Source organism: Clytia hemisphaerica, unplaced genomic scaffold, assembly GCF_902728285.1.
Source record: "Clytia hemisphaerica strain Z4C2 unplaced genomic scaffold, Clytia hemisphaerica genome assembly, whole genome shotgun sequence".
NCBI classification, from domain to species: domain Eukaryota; kingdom Metazoa; phylum Cnidaria; class Hydrozoa; order Leptothecata; family Clytiidae; genus Clytia; species Clytia hemisphaerica.
Window position 1 is genome coordinate 1,440,380 of NW_027103334.1, and position 23,033 is coordinate 1,463,412.

Sequence of the window (23,033 nt, forward strand, 5' to 3'; positions counted from 1 at the left end):
TAAATGATTCTAGTTCGGTAGGGATTACGCTGCAAATTTTTCAATTAAAACTTTACTCGATCCAAGATATGAAAATTAGAATCGTTATTATTCTTTTATGTTTTCGACAGCAATTTGAAGTCAACTTAGTAGCAAAATTCCACAAGTTTTACCTATAAGGTTAAGTTATATAAATATATATGATATATAAAATAAAATTTATATTATAATGATGTATACTGTATATAATATGAATAAAGTTCTATTAATGCAAATTTAAAGGCCTCGAAAAAAAATTTTGTTGGCCAAAAGCTGCTATATGACCTACTGTATATCTTTCATTCAACTTCTTAAGATATAAAAAGAACTGGATTTTCAGATAGATATTAGGTATAGAAAACTCCTTTCCTACCCCATCTTTATAATTTCAATGTGTATTAGGAGCTACAAACAATACTATGCAAATTTCGGTAAATTTAGATGCCAATTTTTTTCATTTAGAAGTACATTTAGCTACTCCCAACATGTTTTTTGCCAACGAAGATATTTTTTCCTTTCATGCATGTAATGCTTTTCAAACATGACTTAATCTTTTCAGAATATCGCTTGATGCAAGTGATAAATTATTTGGTCACGTTCAAGGATAATTTTCTCATTAATCAAAAAGAATATATATTAGGCTTGGGGACGAGATTGATATAATGTTCTACCAAAATAATCATTAGTCATATTTTTTTTGACTGATCTGCATGTCAGAATTTAGTTTGAATCTTAACCTACATACTCATCTTATTTTATAAAAACACTGAGGCTCAAATCACTCAAAATTAAGAACAATCTATAAATTATGCTCAGGCTGCAATAACTCAATTTCATGATAGGAACAATTTAAGGCTTAAAGGTGCCAACGAATAAGAACAGCCGAATTTAATCAAAAGCCAAGCTACCCAAAAAGATGGTCGGTTGATCGGTGAAAAAGTAAAAGAAATGAAAAGAAATGAAAATAAAAATGTACTACTAAACTAAATTTTATTTTTATTTACATTTTGGGAATTTCAGGGTCTGTCGGATTCGTAAAACAACTAATCAAATTGGTCTCTTAGATGAGCTCAAGGCACATATATTCAGCGTTCTACGGTGAAAACTTCATTGTGAAACACCAGGTTTTAACCGTTATCCAAGAAAATTCCTTGTTCCATCCTCCAGGACTTCACGCAGCCAACCTATTGGAATATCAAAAAAAATAAAAACAATTTTGTAAACTCAAAATGGGATTTTTGTTTCATAACGCAGTAAAATAGCAGTAAAAATAGCAAAAATTAAAGTATTTAGCGTAACTGTGAGTGCAAAGCGTTTTTTCATCCCTATTTAAGAATATGCACTGAGCTCGAACCTCCAATCTGACCTTTGTGTTTAAGCTGTAGTATACAACAAAATTTAACCAAACCAATCTTGTTTTGTTCATTTCATTTCCACTGGTTAAGAATCGTGAAATAGATTATGCAAATCTATTCATCATATTCATGACGTAATGTTTTATACGAAAGCACCCCAAAAGGGCCAAGTGTTTACCACGCCCAGGGGGGGGGCACTCATATGATCTAGCATACGTCATGTGCCGCGCTTAAGGGTAGGGTTTTTCAGCATCCCAAAATGCACTGTATGAATTGTTAAAAAAAAAGGTTTTTACTTTTCGTTTGTTTGAAAAAGTTTCTATTGACTGATAATTACTGCTGACAAGAATAGTTTTCTCAGTTTTTCTTTGAAACAGAAAACTTCCCAAGCTTCTTCTTACACGCAGATTTACAGTTGAGAAATATAGTGCACTATAAGGGTTGGGTAAATCAAGAGAAATGCACTGAAAGGGTGCCTTTTCTGCGATATTGAACTGCACTGTAAGGGTACGATTTTGAAAAGCAGATTTTGCGCGGCACATACCGTCATTTCGAAATCGAGTGTCCCCCCCCGGGTTGCCACGTCACTAATATTGAATTTAAACAATAAAACTTCTAGTGGCAAACTCCCAGGCTATTGTGGGTTGCTTCCGTATTAAACATTACGTCAAAATAATCATGACTTTGTACTTACTTCTATCGGCACATCGCAACTTTTCTTTCTCCAAAATCGTTTTCTTGATTTCCAAATCCTTGTACACTTGTCGAACTATGACTTTCCTTTTGAATAGAGATTCATAATGGTCGAACAGATCACCCCTCCTGCCCCAAACATTGGCTTTACAACTGATGACTTTTCGTGTGAGTTCTATTGAGCTGGTGACATCGTCAAGAAATGATTGTAGAATATTGATGTCAGCTTCAATTTGTGTTATAGCATTTTGAAGACTTGTCTCACTGCATTCAGCATCTAGAAATGTTTATTAGAAAAAAGTAGAGACGATCAATAGCTATTTTTTCATTCCTTTGTTTTTTATCTACTCATTTATGAAAACATCCAGAATTCTTAAAGCTTTATATATGTTCTTTATATTTTGATTTTTATACCTAAAAATGTTCTTGAAATGTTCTTTATTTCATTTTTAAGAATTTGGGTGTTTATTGTCCGTAAAGTCTTAAAATGTTCTTATTAACTTGTTCTTATAAAAAAAACTGGTAATTATGTCTAGACTTCAGTATTTTGGTAACGATGCTTTGAAAACATAAGATACTGAATCCCAGGCCTCTACAAATACACCAAGTGCACCAATTTATCAGAGGATGTCAGAAGGCTAAAGTTGAAATGATTTTTCATGCATTTTGAGAGAAAGAGTCGTTTTCATGTTAAAGACCATGTTCCCACGTAATGGTTCCGAACATCTCAAGGCTCTGAAACGAAATGAAGCCATTCTATTGGTTAGGCGTAACACTTGTTTTGTCCAGTAAAATGGCTTCATTTTGTTTCGGAGTGCAACATAAGGTGTGTTCGTCGCGTGTGAACGTGGTCTTAATCATCTTATTATGTTGAAAAGGACAATTCACTTACTTTTACATGCAAGTTTGACAGCTTCTGCATCCCAGGTGGAAATTGTATCAAGAGAAGAATTGACCGCAGTATCGTTGATTCCATAAAATGAAGAGTTTGTTGTGAGGATGCTCATATCATAAATCACTGGCACGTCAATACAGTCACACATCTTGAAAAATTCATCGCACATTTCTGGAGATAAAATAAAAAATTTCGAACGGAAACTTTGCAATTTTCACTAAATTTAACTTGAAAGAAGCTAAAATTTTTGAAATTTTTAATCAATACACACATACCTTTGGCCGAAAAAAGGTTCGGTTGAAAATGATTGAACCAAACCAGGACTCGGTAGAACAATTTATCCCACAATAGAAAATCCTCTGGCAAATTAAGGCATGTCCAAATTAATCTTAATTTTTTATCATCGACAATGGGAAGGGTAGCGTGACAACAGTAGTAACGCTATAAACAAATGTGAGAAGGAGAATTTAAATCTGACACAGGCAAATTAAGGCACGTCCAAATTTACCGTAATTTTTTATCACTGTTTCCACTTCTCAAATCTTATCACTTCATACATCGGAAGATAAGCATATTGGAGTGTAGATCACTAGACTGGCTGTGTCATAATTAATTTTTACACAAAAAAAAAAAGATATTAGGAAAAAATAAAAAAATGATGATGTCAGCAAAACTTGGTTTTTTTAATAACTCCGGTTTGGCTGATGGTATATTCATCAAAAATTCGTATTACTAAAAGGATCATTTTTGAATGAAATATTTTTCAAATTTTGCTGGCGTCATCAGAAATCAGCAAAATAAGATATTAAGTACTGAATTTAGCAAAAGTTAAAAATATATATATTTTCATAATGATCCGTTCAATGTTTTTTGTTGTTGTAAAAACTAATTATGGCACAGTGGTCTACACTCCAATACGTATGCTATCTTTCGATGTATGAAGTGATAGGATTTGAGAAGTGGAAACGGTGATAAAAAAATTGCGGTAAATTTGGACGTGCCTTAATTTGCCTGAGTCAGAATTAAATTCTCTTTCTCACATTTGTTTATAGTGTTACTATTGTTGTTACGCTACCCAATGTATATAAGACCATGGTAGACGAAATAGTAGTACAACATTACAGTAATCTAAGTAGCTCCGTTAATTTACATAAAAGCATCTTTTACTAATTCATAAATTCTTATGCATTTCGCTCGGGAAATGCCTCTGGTCAAAGTATCTTTTTTACCTCAATGAGCGAGATGAGTTCCTGGTAGGGTCGAAAAGACACCAGAATAGAAAAATCAGTCCCTAGTAGGGTACCTTTTTCGTAGAATCGGGAAAGATGTGGAAGAATCTCAAAAAACGAGTCCCACGTCACTCTATTTTTCGTAGCTTAGCGGAAACCCCGTCTTTTGGCAAGGCAAAGGTAGCACCCTGGGCTTTTCGAATTTCGTACCTGGACAGTAGTTGGTATTGCAGATTTGTCTTTGACTTGTGAGTGTTCCAACACAATCATTTCCACCATGGGCGGGTGCAGGATCATCGCAGACACGTGACCTGTTTTGGAATCCAACACCGCACGGTTTATCACATTCTGTCCAATTGCTCCATTGTCCCCATTCTCCGTGGACTGAAGAAGAGAAACAGAAAGGAAACGAGTATACAGAAAATGTGTAAATTTGGTAAAATAACATTTTTTGCGATAAATCCTTTCACAAAGTTACGAAACATTTTCCGACACCCTTTCTTTAGGGAAATAATAGGAAGTCGTAATCGCTGATTGAAGATATGAAAAGGGGGCATGTCAAACAGAGTTACTTATCTGACGATAGAAAACAATAGTGAATAATTTTTTTGTATTATTTGTTAAAGTTTTGAGTACCACACCTAAATTCTGCATATTCATACTGAATAAACGACTGTAAAAGTCATTTTTCGAAAGAATCACGCCCGTGTTTCACAAAAAGTACCCTCATGTTTTTAATATTCAAAGCATGCTAAAAGATCAAGCTATAAACTTAGAACACCATAACAATAAGAACATGTAATATTCGTACCTGGACAAGGGTCCGCATTGCAAGCTGATGATTCACTGAGGTCTCCCACACAAGTATTACCGAAGTAATCAGGAGCTGGATTAGTACAAGTCCTTGATCTTGTTTCCGTTAGACCAGTATTTGTGGGACCACAGTCTGCATTGCAGCCTGCCCAAGATGTCCAGTCGGTAAAGCCACCATGAACTGAAAATGAAGTGCATGTAAGTTAATATTTACAAAAAACCATGAGAAATGTGATCAAATTCTTCTCCGACTAGGCCCTGATTAATCCTCTCTGGGACTTACGCACTCCTATGGCAACGACTCTGTAAGACAATTACCAAGTTTGACACATCGTTTTGATCTTCTTAGTCCAAATTTGGGATGAACTTTAAATGAGCTTTTGAGCAAAATAATCCAATCAAAATTAATTTCCAATTAGTCAATCATATATCTAAACAATGCATTAAATTTAAAACCCATTCGTTTTCATTTTCGTTTTCAAGCAAAAGGCAACCCGGTCAGATTATATAACATTCGTCATATTCTTTTAGAGTAAAGCGTTGTAACAATTAACACTATGGATGATCGGAGAGTGCATGCCCGACAACCCTAGTGGTTCACGCAAGATTAACAAAATATAACAAAATGTGTGTCAGTGTCTTGCCTGAGTGTAATGGACTATTGGAAGATCTAGTCTTTTGTATTCCTAATAAAAAGGTGTTCACTAAAGTGATTATATCTGACAAAGACCCCCAAAGACCTAACGTGTCAAAGATTCAGCAAAAAAGCAGTTATCACCAATAGTTATATAACCGTTGACTCCACTGGAGGAAACACAGAAGCAGAAAAATTTGAAAAAACCTAATTTTCTAGCCAATTTTCACGAATTTGATGACGTTATATAAATAAGAATTTGAATAACTTCTACTAGAAAGCATTTGAATTTACCAAAGGTGAAAAAGTCGATTGTGTAAATCAATAAATTTAAATTTTTTGCTGACATCAGCATATTTTATGAGCTTTTAAGGCAATCCTTAGCGGAATTATGTCGGTGCTTTTAAGGGTCTTTCTGAGAAATATAGTTGAAATAGATTTACTTGGGCATAAAGTTGCAGTTATTTGCCCATCAGCTTGACATTTAGCGTTGAGAAACAAACAATTCTTGGTGTATGATCCACTAGGCAGTACGTTCGTTACTGAGCACGACGGTTCGGCGTTGCATGTTGCGGTTTCATACGGTAAAGTGTAAGTGCCACCACAGTTTTGACAATTCAATGGAATGGATTCACCTGAAATGAACATAATGTTGTTTTAACGTTCATCTAACGTCATTTGAAGGTTATGGACGATTACGGGATAAAACTTTCGCGAACGAGAAAATTCGTAAGATCTTTTACACCAGCGGTCGAGGTAGTGAATTGTGTCACTTAGTAGAGCATTCCTCGTATCAAGGAAAAATTTTGATATCAAGCTCCAAATAGGTTGTAGAATTGATGTCTAGATCTCTAGATATCTTGGTTTAAATGTTGAAAATTATCGATTTTCTTTTATGAACCAACAGTTTCTCAGCATATTAACCAATCTTAAAGAATTAATTATCTCGAGATTTACACCCCGAAAATTAACAAAACTGTTAACATTTTTAGTTACTGTTTACTCATGATAAAAGGCAGGTTTTCAGGAAAGTGTTTTTTTTCGCAAGAGCGAATAAGATTTGCCGAATATTCTGTGGAAATTGTTTTTACGAATTTGCCCGAAATTTGCAAGATTAAGAAAGCTTTCTACTCTAAAATTGGTCGTGTTTAAGCAAGGAAAGTAACTTCCATCAAACACCCCCTTCTCACAGACCCTCTACCGTAAATAGCACAGACCGAAAACACATATTGTATGTGGCCTACGGGACATTAAATTGCGCTAGAAGATATTCTAAACTAGGTCATAGTGTGGATGTAAACCACACTGAAACGACCGCCTTCCATCACGCATCAAGCTCGCGAAAGAGCGCGCGCACATTATTAACGCCTACATGTCATCTCCAGTACATTTTCGATTATTCATTGAAAACAGATTATAATATAGTTATTTTTCATGTGTCGATTATTCAATTCCAAATAAAAGACATTCAGCGAAAAAAAAGAGAACCACCTGGGTAATCTAGTTAAAAAACCGAAATTAAATGGTAGACAAAGTAATCAGCCAAGGCAAAACGAGATTAGCGTACCACTATGAAAGAAACCGCCTCCGGCGGTCGATAACGAAATGTCAGTCTTTTGTCAATCTTATACCCTAACTTGAGTAAATATTCTTTTGGCTACACCTCTGAGTAACGTACCTGGGGCCATATAGTAATGTTTTGATTCAGTGTTCAAACCAATGACAAAGGTTCCAGGATAAGCAACATTCGATTGGCAGAGAAGATTTGATGTTCCTGCTGGAAAGCTTATATCATGGGTTAATAGATATGCCCTCACAAACTAAAAAGAGAATAAACAAGTATAAAGTTAACTCTTTTTGAGAAAAATCGGAATTTGAAACAACTGTACATTCAATACATAAGATACCCTGGCCTGGAAGGCTTTTGTCTCCTTCAAAAATTGTTAACAGTTCGCTAACCGAAAAAGACCGACACACAGCAAGTTGTTTTTGAAATATAAAAAACTCCTGTGGGTGGAGTGGTACAGGATAACTAGAACTTAATATTCAATTTACCCGACCGGGTTATCAAGTGATAATACTCACCCTAGCGTCGAAGTCAAGTTGTTCGTAACTTGGAATGTAATAAGAACCACCATTGGCATCGGAACAAAGAATGGCTTGAAATGTTGCCTGATCAATAAGAATTAAATATTGAAGTCTGTCGAACGAGCTATCTTTTCCCGACTGATTTTTCATTTTGAAGTAAAGTACTTGCGATTGAAAAAAAAAACATACTTTTTTACTTACATAACTAACAAGTATTTTAGCTGGAAAAATTAATACGACAATTTATTAACGCGAAAATCTTGAATTGAAAATTACTTTGACTCAAACTTTGTTAAACGGTTGTACACTTAACATGAGGGTAACCAATTTGCATTAATAACTTGAGTAGTTTTATAAGTGTGAGAAGGTAACATCTGATTGCTTACTTGGCCACCACTACCTTTGTTCCATCGAACAACATCCGTCCAAGTTACCACAAGAACACTCTCTGCAATTGCTTCAATACCAAAATGATTCTTTAAAATATTCAATGTTTTTGTGCCAACATTTCTTAAAGATTTTGTTGAGCATGGGCCAATGCAATCACCCATGTCCAAATCCACATAATATGTGCAGAATGATCCATTTGGGAACGTCGATAAACTGAATGAGCCGGCACGTGAAAAATCACCAGGAAAAACTGCACCATTGGATGAAATCTAGAGTGGAATAAACAGGAGAAATGAGGAGGTTGCTTTACTTACAGTATTGGCGTGCAAACTTAGATATTGTCTGAAAATATGAGAGCCATTTACAAATATAGCCTATACTTTGAAGGCGAAAATTTAGGCAAACAAAAGACTGAAATGTTAACTATTGTTTTAAGTGTACCCGAAAAGACGTCATAGGGGTTGTAGAACCATTAGAATTTCGAACATATATAGGAGAGCTTATGCTGATTTGATCGGAATCGTCATCACCAAGATTATGTGTAATTGCTGTACCATCTGTCAAATCTTGGATAATAAGCGCTGAATCAGCAAATTTGTACTTGTTTGTGAAAATGATAAGTATCAAAATAATTCTTTGAAACATCATGATTAAATTTTCTGCGTCGAGCTGTTGATGTAAAAGATAACTATAAATTTAACTTTTCGTCTCAGACAGACACACGTCAAACAACAACACAACAAACTTTCATAGATTGTTTTAATTTAGTATAATTTGGAGCCAAAATTTGTTCAAACATTGTCATACGCTACTAAAAAGGTAAATAGGCCAATAATATTGGATAAAAGGTACCGAAAATTCACATCACACACAGTGCCGTAGCAACTGGGGGCAAGGGGGGGGGGCTATACCCCCCAATAATTTTTTCAAAAATGGTTTTTTTGCAAAATGAAATGTTTTTCTTTTCTAATTTGTCATAATTGTCTTTATGAGCATGTTTTGAGCGTATTTTTAAGCAATCTAGAGCTCAAATTCTCAAAATTCCCCCCCCCCCCTTAGCCCAAACCATGGTTGGCCCTCTTGTTGTAACATCGGGGCTTTGAAATCGCCCTAAACGTAAAAACTTTGAACGCTGTGATCATAAATCATTAGAAACTTAGCGGAAAAGATAAGTTTTTCAAAGATTGTGCTACCTCACATTAGTTATTGTTTTCCATAAGTGGTGATCATTTCACGAAAAATAAACAACTTGAGAAATTCCCAAAAACCGCTTTCCGGTGCTAACTAGCCGTTCCGGCAATATTTAGAAAGAAATAACAATTTCAGTGATAATAATGTATTTGTATTAGAAACAAAGAAATATAACGAAAATGATAATCGGACATTTACAGCATATTTCCATCATTTTCGGAAGGAAAAAATTTTCCTCCAAAATGGGACTCGATTATATTTTGGGCATTGCTGGTACTTATTTAGCCAAAAATCAGAAAGAAATATAAAACACGGTTCTCTAGGTGAAAATTCTTTTAGCAAAAATCGGGAACTGTCTTTTTTCGGGCTTTACAATTTCAGCATCTTTGTGGGAAAAATCAGAAAAAGCAAAATGACAAATTTCGGAATAAGCAGACGGAAGAACGAACGGGCCAACTAAAGGAATGGGTTGGAAAAAGTTAACCTATAAGACCCCCAGGTAGTTTCAAAAAGAGAAACAAACATACAAAGAACAAAGAACAGACTGTTACTAACATGTCAAAAATAAAATTCAAGTTAGGTTCCCGAAACGAAATCTCCATAAAACGTTAACTTAAATGCTGGATCATTCGTCCCTATATCTGAAAGACTACGCATAAACTTGCTCTTGACACACCCCTGTCTCAGTGCCCCGGTGGCATGATTTCAGTACATGATTTTTTTCAGTACATGGTTTCAGTACATGATTTTTTCCTACGTCACTGCAGTAATCAAATTTTTATTGCACTCATTTGTGAATTGAGATATAAATTGAATAAAGACAGCGACAATAAAAAACAGTTCTTGAATTCCCAAGCCATTTAGGATGATTACAAATGAGTGCAATAAAAATTTGATTACTGCAGTGACGTAGGAAAAAATCATGTACTGAAACCATGTACTGAAAAAAATCATGTACTGAAATCATGCCACCGGGGCACTGAGACAGGGGTGTCTTGACCACGTTTCAGCATGGTTGTGTAGAAAATAATCATGATTAGTTTCCAGCTAAGTATATGAAGGATATATTCAACAAGAAACAAAAATGGACAAATCAGCAAAAATTGTATCAGTCCCGACTGACCATGCAAAAAGCTCCTAAAAAACAATAAACAACCTCCTATTTTATTAAATACCGAGATAAACAATTAAAATTAAAGATAAATACAACTTTTTAGTTTTTATTACTTTCGTCGCTATGGCATTGAATCAGATGCATAAAAGATTGGCGGAAAAAAGTAATTAAAGTAATAATAAGTACGACGTAAGAAATAGATATCGTTGTATTGCACTTTCCCATTGCATTGCACATTGTTGCATCATCGATCCATTTCATGTGCTTAAAAATGAAAGAAAGTGAATAATGTCCTTAAGACCTAATTATTATCTTTGAATTGTAATTCAAACCTTCTATTGACAAAAAGTCTTTTATTTTGCAAACGTAGATATTCTCCCACTCGTGTGACTTATAAGGGGGGGTTTCATGGTTGGCAGAGGAGCGGAATCGGCCCTTTTTTCGAACGGAGTGGCGGAATTCGGCGAAAATTTAGATGGAATTACGGAAATTGGGTTCTCTGACGGAGGCGGAAAATTAGACAATTTTAGCGCGGAAAAACGGAATTTAGCAAAAAAAATTTCGGAATTGGTAAAAGATATTCAAAATTTGCGGAATTTTCGACAAAAATATTGAATTTCAAAGGAATTTTCGGTGACGGAATTTCGGTTCAATTTAAGACGGTTTGACGGAAATTGGAGAAAAAATTAGCGGAATTGCGGAATCGGGTACCCCCTGAAACCCCCCCTTATAATGGCGTTGTCCAAAAAGGTTAAAATTGGAGTCCTTAGGCATGATCATTTATACGTCAAAAGAAGCTTATTAAAATGTAAATTTCAAAGCTGCCTGTTAATAGAATTAATTTTTTGGCTTTTTTAAGGAATTAGGGAAATATTTTTTATGACGTCATAATTTATGATCAAAATAGGATGACATTTTTACATTAGATGCATATTACCGAGAGGAAGCAATTCACGAAAAAAACTTTTTGAAAAATGGTGACATCGTCATTTTTTCTTCCAAATTAGATTTTTGCTGATTTCTGCTGACGTCAACAAACATATTGAATTTTTTTTCTTCAAAAATTAGAGATTGCCAATACCTATTACGATTTAGCCTAGAAATACAAGCTAGTTTGATTCAGTCACCAGGACAAAGCTGATGATAAGTTGTGACTGAGCTTAGGGAAAGTAAACTCGGTACCTTATCAACTGACAACAACGACGCGGCGAGGGATGATGTAAACTCACATAATAACGAAACTAGGCAAGTTTTAAAATCAATAAAACAAATTTAATAAGCTATTAAAATTCCTTTGACAAAACTGTAATAAAAAGCTGAAAATAAAACACTAAAATGCTTCAACCTTGCATGTTCGAGTTAAAATACAGTGGAAAAATCATAATTTACTTTGGTGTCTTTGCAAAAAAATCTTGAAAAGGAAAGGTACTTTGAAACATCATGATTAAATTTTCTGCGTTGAACAACACAACAAACTTTCATAGATTGTTCTAATTTAGTATAGCTTTGAGCCAAGATTTGTTTGTTTCGCTGAGATTTCCAGCTAAAACAGTAGAGATTCAAATATTGTCATACGCCACCAAAAAAGTTAAATAATCCAATAAAATTGGATAAACGGTGTTGAAAATTCACACCACACAATATAATAACAAATGCCTTAATATTTCACATAGTTTCGAGGCAGAACATGGCGGCTTAGAAATCGCACTAACGCACCAAGACGTAAAAGCTTTGAACGATATGGTCATAAATCAATAGAAACAAGTAGAACAAACTGGATGCTGGTTGGACCTACCTGGTGAAAACTGAAGAAATGAAAGAAAAGGGCAAATAATTAGGCTAATAACAAAATTTCGAGAATTATTGGCCCAGCACGCAGCGCAATGGGCATTTAAAACACAACTGGTTGAAAAAAATTGACTTTGTCGGGGCGTATGCGCGCAATAGACGATATCGGCTTTACATGGAAACTCAGATTTGAGCCCCAAGAATTGCCCACAATGCTTTGTGTGGAAATGATTTCGTGAAATTTTTTCCGCGCAAAGCATTGTGAGCAATTCTCGGGGGTCATATCTGGGTTTTCACGTTAAGCCGATATCGTCTATTATCAATCGACGATTCCAGGCTAAAATTGAATACCTGACTTTCTATTTTGCGTATACGTAAGAAAAAAACCACATATAATTAATACCTCCAACTTAAATGGTCAAATCGTTCTTTCTTAATTAGTAGAAAAAAGTTTCAAGTAATTAAATCGTTATTGCTCGCCCGACTCGAGTCTATACCTTGAAAAAATTCGCTCCTGTTGTATGGCGATTCTGCAGCGGAAAAATAAGTTGACAGTGCCAACACTGCTGGGCCTTTAAGCCACTTAGACTTTCTTGTTGATATTAATAAGTCATTTCATTTTGTAAGAAAGAAAAACTATGAACAACAATAAAATAAAAACATGAAGAGAAGAGAAAAATAACGAGAGTTTCTAAACATCGACCAGAAATGGCGACCAGCGACCACTACCAGCGACCAGATAAATTTGGATTATCGAGTTTATCTGCTCTCTCCACCGTAGAGAATGTTTAAATCAAGTCCTTAGAATGCTCAAAAGCGACCTTTGAAGTAACCAGTCGTATTCTTGACAAAGTGACACTCTTTGACTTAAATATTGAGAGGGTCATTAAGTATGATGTTTGTAAGCTTTGTTACGCCAAATATTTCAAATATGTTGCGAAAAATTCTTGACGACATAGAAAATCTGTTAAACCCCTAATTAAAAAAAAACTAGCTGTATGCGCAGCGTCGCAAGCTGCGTGTCCCAATCCAGTTAATCATTATAGATAAAAAAAACTCAACAGTTAAAACATACAATCATGGTCAGTCAAAATCTATTGAGAATTTAACTTATTTCCTCGTTTTTGGAAATTTGGATCTCGGGCGAGAAAGTTGATTTTGGGCCATCTCTTAAATTTAATCAGATATTTCAATTTGGCACGGGTTTATAGACTTCCAGGCTATATTCTGAGCCTTATTGGTTTCAAGTTGCTTCAAATCTAAGCCAAAGAAACAATAATGCAATGGTTACTATCGCTTGAACTTTTCACACGTACATCAGGGGGAGGTTTGTAGGGGTTTGAAATACCGTTTCCCGTCAAAATTTTTGCTGAATGCCGGAATCCCGAAAATTGAAAAAATAATAACACCGTCACACCGGCTTGTACAGGGCAAAAATTTACCTAAATACCGTCACCGTCTGATTTTAAAATACCGTTTTCCCGTCCCTTCTTTCGTCAAATCCCGTAATACCGTACTAAAAAAGGGCCAATCCCGTCACACCGTAAAAGTACAACCCCCCCCCATCAGGAAAAAGTAGTAAAAATTATTTTCTTTTCTTTTCTAGACTTTGTTGAAACAATGAACTTAAATTGCGGTGCAAAATACAACGAATTCACGTTGATATACACACTTCAAGGATAGCCTTCTCACTGATAAAAAGTATTGTTTTACCTATCATCAACACAAAATCATGGTGTTTTTTGGCTTAATGTTTGCTTGAAACACGATCACGCATTCGTGAAAACTGAGATAATAAGAGACAAAGGAGAAGATCGTGCAACTCTTTGTTTCCATACTTCAAACAACTTTCAAGCAACAGTGTGAATACACAAAATCCACAAAAAAAGTGTTCAACCATTAAAAGTTGCTTACTGCACAAACTGCAGTAACGTAGAAAAATATCATGTACTCCTTAGTATATAAGAAAGCCATATGTAGTCAAACCAAGAACTCTATGAAATAGGCAAATCCATTTATCAGGCTTATTAAACTTCACGATTCGATCGAATTTTGAAAAAAAGACAGAATGAATAAAAAATTTTCCTCTTTTTAAATTTGAAACTAAAAACTGCCTTGCTAACATGTAGAAATCAATAGAATTATATGAATTATAAATCAATAGAATTATATAGAATTATAGAAAAGTTTTGTAGCAATCCAAAAATTTAAATTTGTGTGCTGATCTTAAACTGATGCAACTGATTTTAACGAATTTCGCTCGATGAATTCTTTTGGCAAAATTAATTCTCTCAAAAATAAAAAGACAAGAAAAGAATTGCTGCCTAGCCAAAATAGGGTTTAGCTGATCGCCAGATTTAGCTCCCTTAAGGTAGAATAAGGTTCAAACCAATTACTATCAATTTTAATGCTCGTGAACGCCACCGCTAATTTTTACTCCCTTACAAAAAACTGCTCTTGGCATATAGATATACAACTCTGCAGTAAATGACTCAGAACTGCGTTTTACCCCCATTATACTGTCGATAATAACCTGCATTCACAGGAAAATGTATTCATGGTTAGCAATTGCGGGATTTTATTTTGTACCCGTTATCTTTTGTTCGTACACCGTAAATGATGCTTATTATTTCAGAATAATACCAGAAAACTTAGAACTTTTAAGGTAACTTCTACTACTTGCATACTTTAAAAACAACAAAGTTTCATTTCCATATATTTTGAATTTCGTTTATCCTATTTTTGAAATAAGATCCTCTTTGTACCATTTACGAGTCATCGTAAGGTAAAATCAGTAAATTCCTATCCCGCAATTTCGGTATTACAACAAGTTACACGTGAGCTTGAATTGCGGAAAAAAGGGATTAAACTAACGATGGTGATAATATAAAGTATTTATATTGCCAATAGTGACACGTCAGTAGACATTATATCAAGCTATTGTTTTCTATGACATCTTCAACTTAATCTTAGCACAAAAAAACGGAACAGAAAACACAGTATGGTATAATTTGTCATGACCTTTTGACAGATTGAACAAATAGAAATCCATGATGAAGCGTTTTCCACAGGAAAAATTGTTGATTCCCTTGTAGATTATCAGATTATTGGATGTTAATTTATTATTCGATCAAATAGTATGGATTTCTTCTTGCTGTAACTACCTTACTCTGTTCTCCTCCCAAATAATAATCGAAAATAATCAAAGGGTTGAGCATCTTAAAGGGATGTTTGTACTTTTACGTCATGCCGGGATTTGACGAAAAAAGAGACGGGAAAATGGTATATTTTGATCCGATGGTGACAGTGATTAGACTTTTTTTGTCATATTCCGGAATTTAAACCTCTGCAAACCGGTGTGACGGTGCTATTAGTTTTTAAATTTTCGGGATTCTGGGATTCAGCCAAAATCTTGACGGGAAAACGAAATTTCGAACCCGCTACAACCCCCCCCCACACTTAAAGGGTGTGGCACACTACTTTATATCTACAACTTGTGAAAAATTCAAATCTAAAGTTCCTGAATTCCGACAGGTGGTCAATGTGTATATAACAGACCGATTTGCAAAGTACCAAATATCTATGGGATCAAAGTTTTGATATACTAGTCTCTTTTATTTGACAAAGCAGCCTTCAATCAAATCGACTGAGCTAATCGATCAATATTGGATTTTACCCAAATTTACATTCTGGTCTGTAAAATACCAATAAGGCAGATGCGGTCAACCGAAACATTGTAAATAATTAATGGCCAAAATCTTAAAATCAAGGCCCCTCCCCAGGATACTACTCCTATTAAAAGATAGTAACATGTTTGAAAAATTAAGAGTAAACCATGTTGTCGCAATCACTTTTTCGTAAGAATATTTTTTTTGACTACCATTTAGGAATATATCGGGCAGAAATATTTCGTTTTGGTTAATGACGTGGGTGATAATGCTTATTTTATATTGTTGTAGAACAAGGGCTATTGTTATGTTTTCATCCCAAATTTGATCCCTGATACACGTTTTTTTCAAACCCGGCCGAACAACCGGATCGGAAGGCTGAAGTCTTAAAATGGGATAAAATTTACCCGGGGGGTACTACCCTTGTCGACCGACGGGGGTGCTCCGCTGAGTTTCGAAAAATGGACCCTACGTGGGACTCGAAATTTGCGAAAAAAGTGACCCTGAATGGGACTGAAATTCCACAATTTTCTCAAATTTTCTACTTTTTCCCCAAATTTTCCAAAAATAGGCACCCTACGAGGGACTGATTTTTCTATTTTGGTGTTTTTGCGACCCTACCTGGGACTCGTGGAGGTTAAAAAAGGTACCCTGACCAGCGGGGCATCCCCGTAACCCATCTTGCCCTAGTACCCCCCCCCGGACTTTTGTCTAAATTTATGAAAATAACGACCCCTTTTCTTTTAAAGAACAATTTTAGATTTGAGACACAAATATTTAAGAAATCAGAAGGCTTCAAAAATTCTTGACATAAAGACTTTGTAATCTATTCGAAGTTCTTAAAGAAGAGATTACTACCACAACAAGAAACTTTCTAATTCATTTATCATTATTCAAAACAATAATAGGATTAATAAAGAAAGGTATTTTCAATCTTAATGCACTCTAAATACCGAATGCCAGCTCATCATTATGATAATTGTAGATAAACTGATTTAGCATGACATGTAAAGGAAATCTATTTCAATCTAGGTCAAGCGTCTTGCAATAGGCCACAACTGGTCAAGGTTAAAACATAATAGCCATAATAAGGTTACAAAAGCTTGACCAAAAATGACGCGTGAACGTGAATATGGTTTTTCGCGCATGAATACGTGCAAATGGAGGGTCGACTAGGGGGAGGAGCTCAGTAAAATTATAATCCTTGCAAAGCTGGTAAATTCTATTACTACTAGTAATAACATGGTTTAGAGGGTGATTTGGGATTAATAACCCCGAGGTTCATTGAAAACATTTCAAAATAGCCCGCACGTAGTGGGGGCTATTTTGAATTGTTTTCAATGAAACGAGCGGTTATTAATCCAAAATCACCCGAGACTACCACGTTATTCCGCGTTTATTATATGGTCAAAAAAGAAATTGAAGAACATTCAATCGCTATTCTTTTCGAAACTTATAAAAACATTCGAAACTATAAAAAAACATTCGACTGACACTCTTATTTTAAGGGCTCTGACCATAGTGAATTTTTCATAATTGCCGTGTTTTAAATGTGTTTTCTGACTGATGTAACCAACAAAACAATGGCATGTTATACATTTTCTGTTAGACAAACTATTCCTGAATCTGAAAATTCAAAAATTGCATTGAAAAAATTTGATGAAGAAAAAAATGAAGACTTTTGTGAGGAAGAGTATTTCAACTTTGAAGAGCTTAGTTTCGGCGAAGAAAAAACATTTTGAAAAAATTTTCGCAGTAGATGGTGTATCTTTTACCGAACAATAAAAAATTTTGCGGAAAATTTTTGTAAATGCTTCTTTGTCTCGAAATCTTCAAAATAGTGGTTTTTCATCAATTTTTTATCTGGATTTTGCTTAAAAAAACAGTAAAACTTTTGACACATCTTTGAAGAAAAATTTTCCGCAAATTTAAAATAGTTCAATTCTTTGCGGACAGTGTAAAGAAATTTTGAAACAAAAAAGTTAATTACCCATTAAAACTAAGCATTTTTTGTAGAGGGTGATGCAACATATTATTAACATCTTTTTAAAGTTCATAACGTCATTTTTGCAATTAAATTCTTAATTACTCTTAACGGATTCGATTAAAAAGCAATCTATAAAGGCAATTCTTTGTTAAAAGTGTTAAGGAACCTGAAATATAACTTTTATGTTCAAATACCAAAATCAATTTTTGGACTATGGTCAGAGCCCTTAATTGGCTTAAAAATTTCGTACGATATTTTGTTAACCAATCAAAATATCGTACGATATTTTTCTTTCAACCAATAGAAATTTTTGTTTACATCAGGGCGATTACAAAAAAGCGGGGCAATTACGGATTTATCGCCCCGCTCGTCCTTTACAAATCTAAGCTAAATGTAATGAACCATATAATTACGTAAATAAGCAATTTATGATATTATAAAAAAAATAAATATTTAAATGATTTACCAAGATTTGTATGAACTGCAACGTATGGTAAAAACGCCTATGTTTCCCGATATCTGATGATTTTTGCTCCTGATTTACCACTATATACAATAGAATATCCAGAACTCGATTCACCACAAAGTAAGTGAACTTAGTGTTTCATACGGGGATAGGGAGGAAGAAGTTAGCAAAATTTCTCCTTATTTTTGAAAAAAAACATGATTAAGAAAATACATTTTAATTTACAGTTTTGTTTCGATTTGCAAAAAGAAAATGCAGTCTAGCAGTTTTTACCAATCAAATGTTTACATGGTCGGGTTTGTAATGATTGGAAGTCCAGAATGAAATAAAATATTGACCCATTTATGGATATTTCGAGTTTTAATGAGACATAAAACGTCTAATATTTTCTCACAAGAAACTTCAAAACCGTTCAATTTAAGGATGTATTTGAGTTATGGAGCTTCAAGTTATAAAGGTTCTTTTTATAAGGGTTTTATTAGAATATATTGTCGGTGCTAATGAATTTGCTTGAGTTAACCCTATCATTATCGTTCTTTTTTTGGGGGAGGGGTCTTACTATTAGGGGGGTGCTTTCATGCCACTTATTTCCCATCTAGAACTCCCGTGCAGGGTTTTTACACAAATGCCGGATTGCAAGTCAAATCTATCGCTAGATTTAAAAAATAAAGTCCTCAAAAACAAAGGAAGTGCTAGCGTCATGATTGCCCCGTGTTCTAGGCGTACTCTGGATGGGAAATAAGTGGATTCACTCTTTCTAGCCTGGGAAAGGTTAGAGATCCTACTCTAGGTCTTCGGGCATTAAATTCAATCAGCCCATTGGATCACAATTAATAACAACGGATCAACTATGTACATTAAAATCGACATTTTCATTAAAACATTTTTTTCCTGTCATTCAAAAAATTGTCTCGTAGCCCCTTCCAAAACTTGTCGTAGCCAACCTAAGAATGAAAGAATACCAGAGTTTCATACGTGAGATACCTATTTACTATACTGATGACGTAATGTTTTATACGGAAGCATCAAAAAGGTAATTTTGAATTTAAACAATAAAACTGAGCTATATTGGTTTCCCGATTGGTTTCTTCCGCGCGTATAAAACATTACATCAGGAATATGAATATGAGTCACATGTTTTATGATCATTTTTCTCCACTAATAGATCTCAAATGAGCATTTCCTCTGCCAAAATAGAGATTTAGATTATCCTCAAGTTTCAAAAAACTCCCCCGATAGCTTCAAAATACACCTCTGTATCACAGATCTGATCCGACACCGGTCTTTTTATGGAAAATTTGGCAAGAACTTCAAGCCCCGCTTGAAAATTGAAATTGATTTTATTTCCATTTTAAAGTCAATGGGAAAAATTTCATTCAAAAAATATTCCAACTGCATGTTTTGAATTGCGAACAATAGAATTTCTATTCCAATTGGGATTGCGATAGATATATTCATCCCTACTGCGGGAAAAAGCTCCTGCGTGGCCGTGACACAGGGCTGTTAAAACCGGATCTTTCGTTCTCAAAAAAGAAAATCTTTTGAGTAAGAATATGCCATTGAATTTCTGAGGTTAAAGGGGCTATTTGAGGCAAGGCTTTCTCGTAAAGCTGATTCCAATGTGCTATTGTACTTACTTCTATCGGCACATCTCAACTTTTCCTTCTCAAAAATCTTTTTCTTGATTTCCAAATCCTGGTACACTTGTCGAACTATGACTTTCCTTTTAAAAAGTATTTGATAGTGCTCAAATAATTCACCCCTCCTGCCCCAAACATTGGCTTTACAACTGATGACTTTTCGTGTGAGTTTTATTGAGCTGGAAACATCGTCAATAAATGACTGCAGAGTGTTGACATCAGCTTCGATTTGTGTGATTGCACTTTGAAGACTTGTCTCGCTGCATTGAGCATCTATAGAAAAGGAAATTTAAAAAAGGAAAGAAATATAAGAATTTTAAGAAATTGCATCATAAATTGAAGAATTAGTGTTGTCTCATTTGGATTGGAAAAATAAAAAACCGTACTCTACCGCGCTCATATAACCGACACCTACTTATCTACTCTCCATCTTTGAATTCAACTACTACATGTGAAATCGTATTTACAGTCACTGATATTCAAAAGGAAATGCTAATAGTATAAATGTTAAAAAGGACGATTCACTTACTTTTACATGTAAGTTTGACAGCTTCTGCATCCCAGGTGGAAATTGTATCAAGAGAAGAATTGACCGCAGTATCGTTGATTCCATAAAATGAAGAGTTTGTTGTGAGGATACTCATATCATAAATCACTGGCACGTCAATACAATCACACATCTTGAAAAATTCATCGCACATTTCTGGAAATTAAAATAGTCATTAGATGATTAGTCTTATGATTCAACGTTTCAAGAACATTCTATGCACATTTAATCTTTACAGACTCTAAAACATACAGCGATTTCCTAGGAAACCTCACCAAACTACTGTCAAACTGCTCGAAAAGTAGAACATTTTAAGATACGTCTTAAAGCTTGAAAAACGTTTAAAAATATACCTTCATAAGCAAATAAGAATACCAAAGTCAAGCTAGATAATTTGAAGAGGTTTTAAATTTAAATCATTGTAAATTTAATATATGATATGATACCTGGACAATAATGGACATTGCAGATTTGTCTTTGACTTGTGAGTGTTCCCACACAATCATCTCCACCATGGGCGGGTGCAGGATCATCACAGACACGTGACCTGTTTTGGAATCCAACACCGCACGGTTTATCACAATCTGTCCAATTGCTCCATTGTCCCCATTCTCCGTGGACTGAAATAAACCGATACAGTAAACTCTCATTTATTCGAACTTCTAGAACTCGAAGCTGTTTCCATTACCCGTCAAAGAGCAATCACCTTAAAATGTTTTCTATAATTCAAGTCTCTCTGTTATTGGAACAATTATGATTTTCTTTTCGAGTTCGAATCAACGAGAGTCAACGGTATTATATTGACAAATGGATAAAGGTGACAATACAATAAAACAGAAGGTCAAAGTTTGAATTATTTGCTTTTTCAACTGAGGGAAATATTATACTTTTGATATTCTAAAAGTTAAAGTCTTCTTTGGTTTTATTGATAGTAAAAATGTTCCCGTAATTGGGATCAAATTTTGTGGACATACTTGGACATGGGAACGTGTTACAATTCTGTGATTCAGTGCCATCGCCACTGCAAGGGTTTCCACCATGCTCAGGGGTTGGGTTTGTACAAGTTCTTGTTCGACTTTGCGATCCTGTTCCGCAAGGCAAAGAACATGTAGCCCAGTTCGCCCAATTCGTCCAATCGCCATCAACTTAAAAAAAACAAAATATTTATGTGATGTGGTAGACGTGTCTTATAGAGTTACGCACATGATTACTAAACCTTTTTGTTTGTAATATTTGCTTGCGGTTTGAACCTTGCATTACTCGAACTCATTTTTCCATTTTTTTCTCCATGGACTGAAATAAACAGATACAATAAACTCTCATTTATTTGAACTTCTAGAACTCGAAGCTGTTTCCATTACTGCCGTCAAGGAGCAATCATCTTAAAACGTTTTCTATAATTCAAGTCGCCCTGTTATTGGAGCAAATATGATTTTCTTTTCGAGTTCGAATTAACGAGAGTCAACGGTATTATATTGACAAATAGATAAAGGTGACAATACAATAAAAGAGAAGGTCCAAGTTCGAATTATTTGCTTTTTCAACTGAAGAAAATATTTGACTTTTCATATTCTATGAGTTAAAGTCTTCTTTGGTTTCATTGATAGTAAAAATGTTCCCGTAATTTGGATCAAATTTTGTGAACATACTTGGACATGGGAACGTGTTACAATCCTGTAATTCAGTGCCATCGCCACTGCAAGGGTTTCCACCATGCTCAGGTGTTGGGTTTGTACAAGTTCTTGTTCGGCTTTGCGATCCAGTTCCGCAAGGCAAAGAACATGTAGCCCAGTTCGCCCAATTCGTCCAAACGCCATCAACTTAAAAAAAACAAAATATTTATGTGATGTGGTAGACGTGTCTTATAGAGTTACGCACATTACTGAACCTTTTGTTTGTAATATTTGCTTTCGGTTTGAGCCATGCCTTACCTCAACTCATTTTTCCGTTTTTTATCCGTGGACTGAAATAAACAGAAAAAATAAACTCTCATTTATTCAAACTTCTAGAACTCGAAGCTGTTTCCATTACCGCCGTCAAGAAGCAATCACCTTAAAACGTTTTCTATAATTCAAGTCGCCCTGTTATTGGAGCAAATATGATTTTCTTTTCGAGTTCGAATTAACGAGAGTCAACGGTATTATATTGACAAATAGATAAAGGTGACAATACAATAAAACAGAAGGTCCAAATTCGAATTATTTGCTTTTTCAACTGAGGAAAATATTTGACTTTTCATATTCTAAAAGTTAAAGTTTTCTTTGGTTTTATTGATGGTAAAAATGTTCCCGTAATTGGGATCAAATTTTGTGGACATACTTGGACATGGAGACGTGTTACAATTCTGTGATTCAGTGCCATCGCCACTGCAAGGGTTTCCACCATGCTCAGGAGCTGGGTCAGTACAAGTTCTTGTTCGACTTTGCGATCCTGTTCCACAAGGCAAAGAACATGTAGCCCAGTTCGCCCAATTCGTCCAAACGCCATCAACTTTCAAAGAACAAAAATATTTATGTA

At 34.8% G+C, this 23,033-nt stretch overlaps 1 protein-coding gene across 2 annotated transcripts in view; it reads right to left on the reverse strand.

The window, feature by feature from the left end:
* Positions 1-975: 975 nt before the first annotated feature.
* Positions 976-23,033, reverse strand: part of LOC136817129 (uncharacterized) — a 30,434-nt gene continuing 8,376 nt past the window's right edge. The window contains exons 7-13 of one of the 2 annotated variants that reach the window (XM_067073474.1): positions 22,836-23,006; positions 22,166-22,336; positions 21,491-21,661; positions 20,963-21,136; positions 2,959-3,132; positions 2,068-2,343; positions 976-1,202 (exon numbers count right to left, since the gene is read on the reverse strand). In XM_067073474.1, the coding sequence (XP_066929575.1) occupies positions 1,153-1,202; positions 2,068-2,343; positions 2,959-3,132; positions 20,963-21,136; positions 21,491-21,661; positions 22,166-22,336; positions 22,836-23,006 (1,187 nt within the window). In that variant the 3' untranslated portion in view covers positions 976-1,152. Of the gene's footprint in view, positions 1,203-2,067; positions 2,344-2,958; positions 3,133-18,089; positions 19,274-19,966; positions 20,243-20,498; positions 20,673-20,962; positions 21,137-21,490; positions 21,662-22,165; positions 22,337-22,835; positions 23,007-23,033 lie in introns of those variants that run through there. The other variant, XM_067073466.1, reaches the window with a different exon arrangement.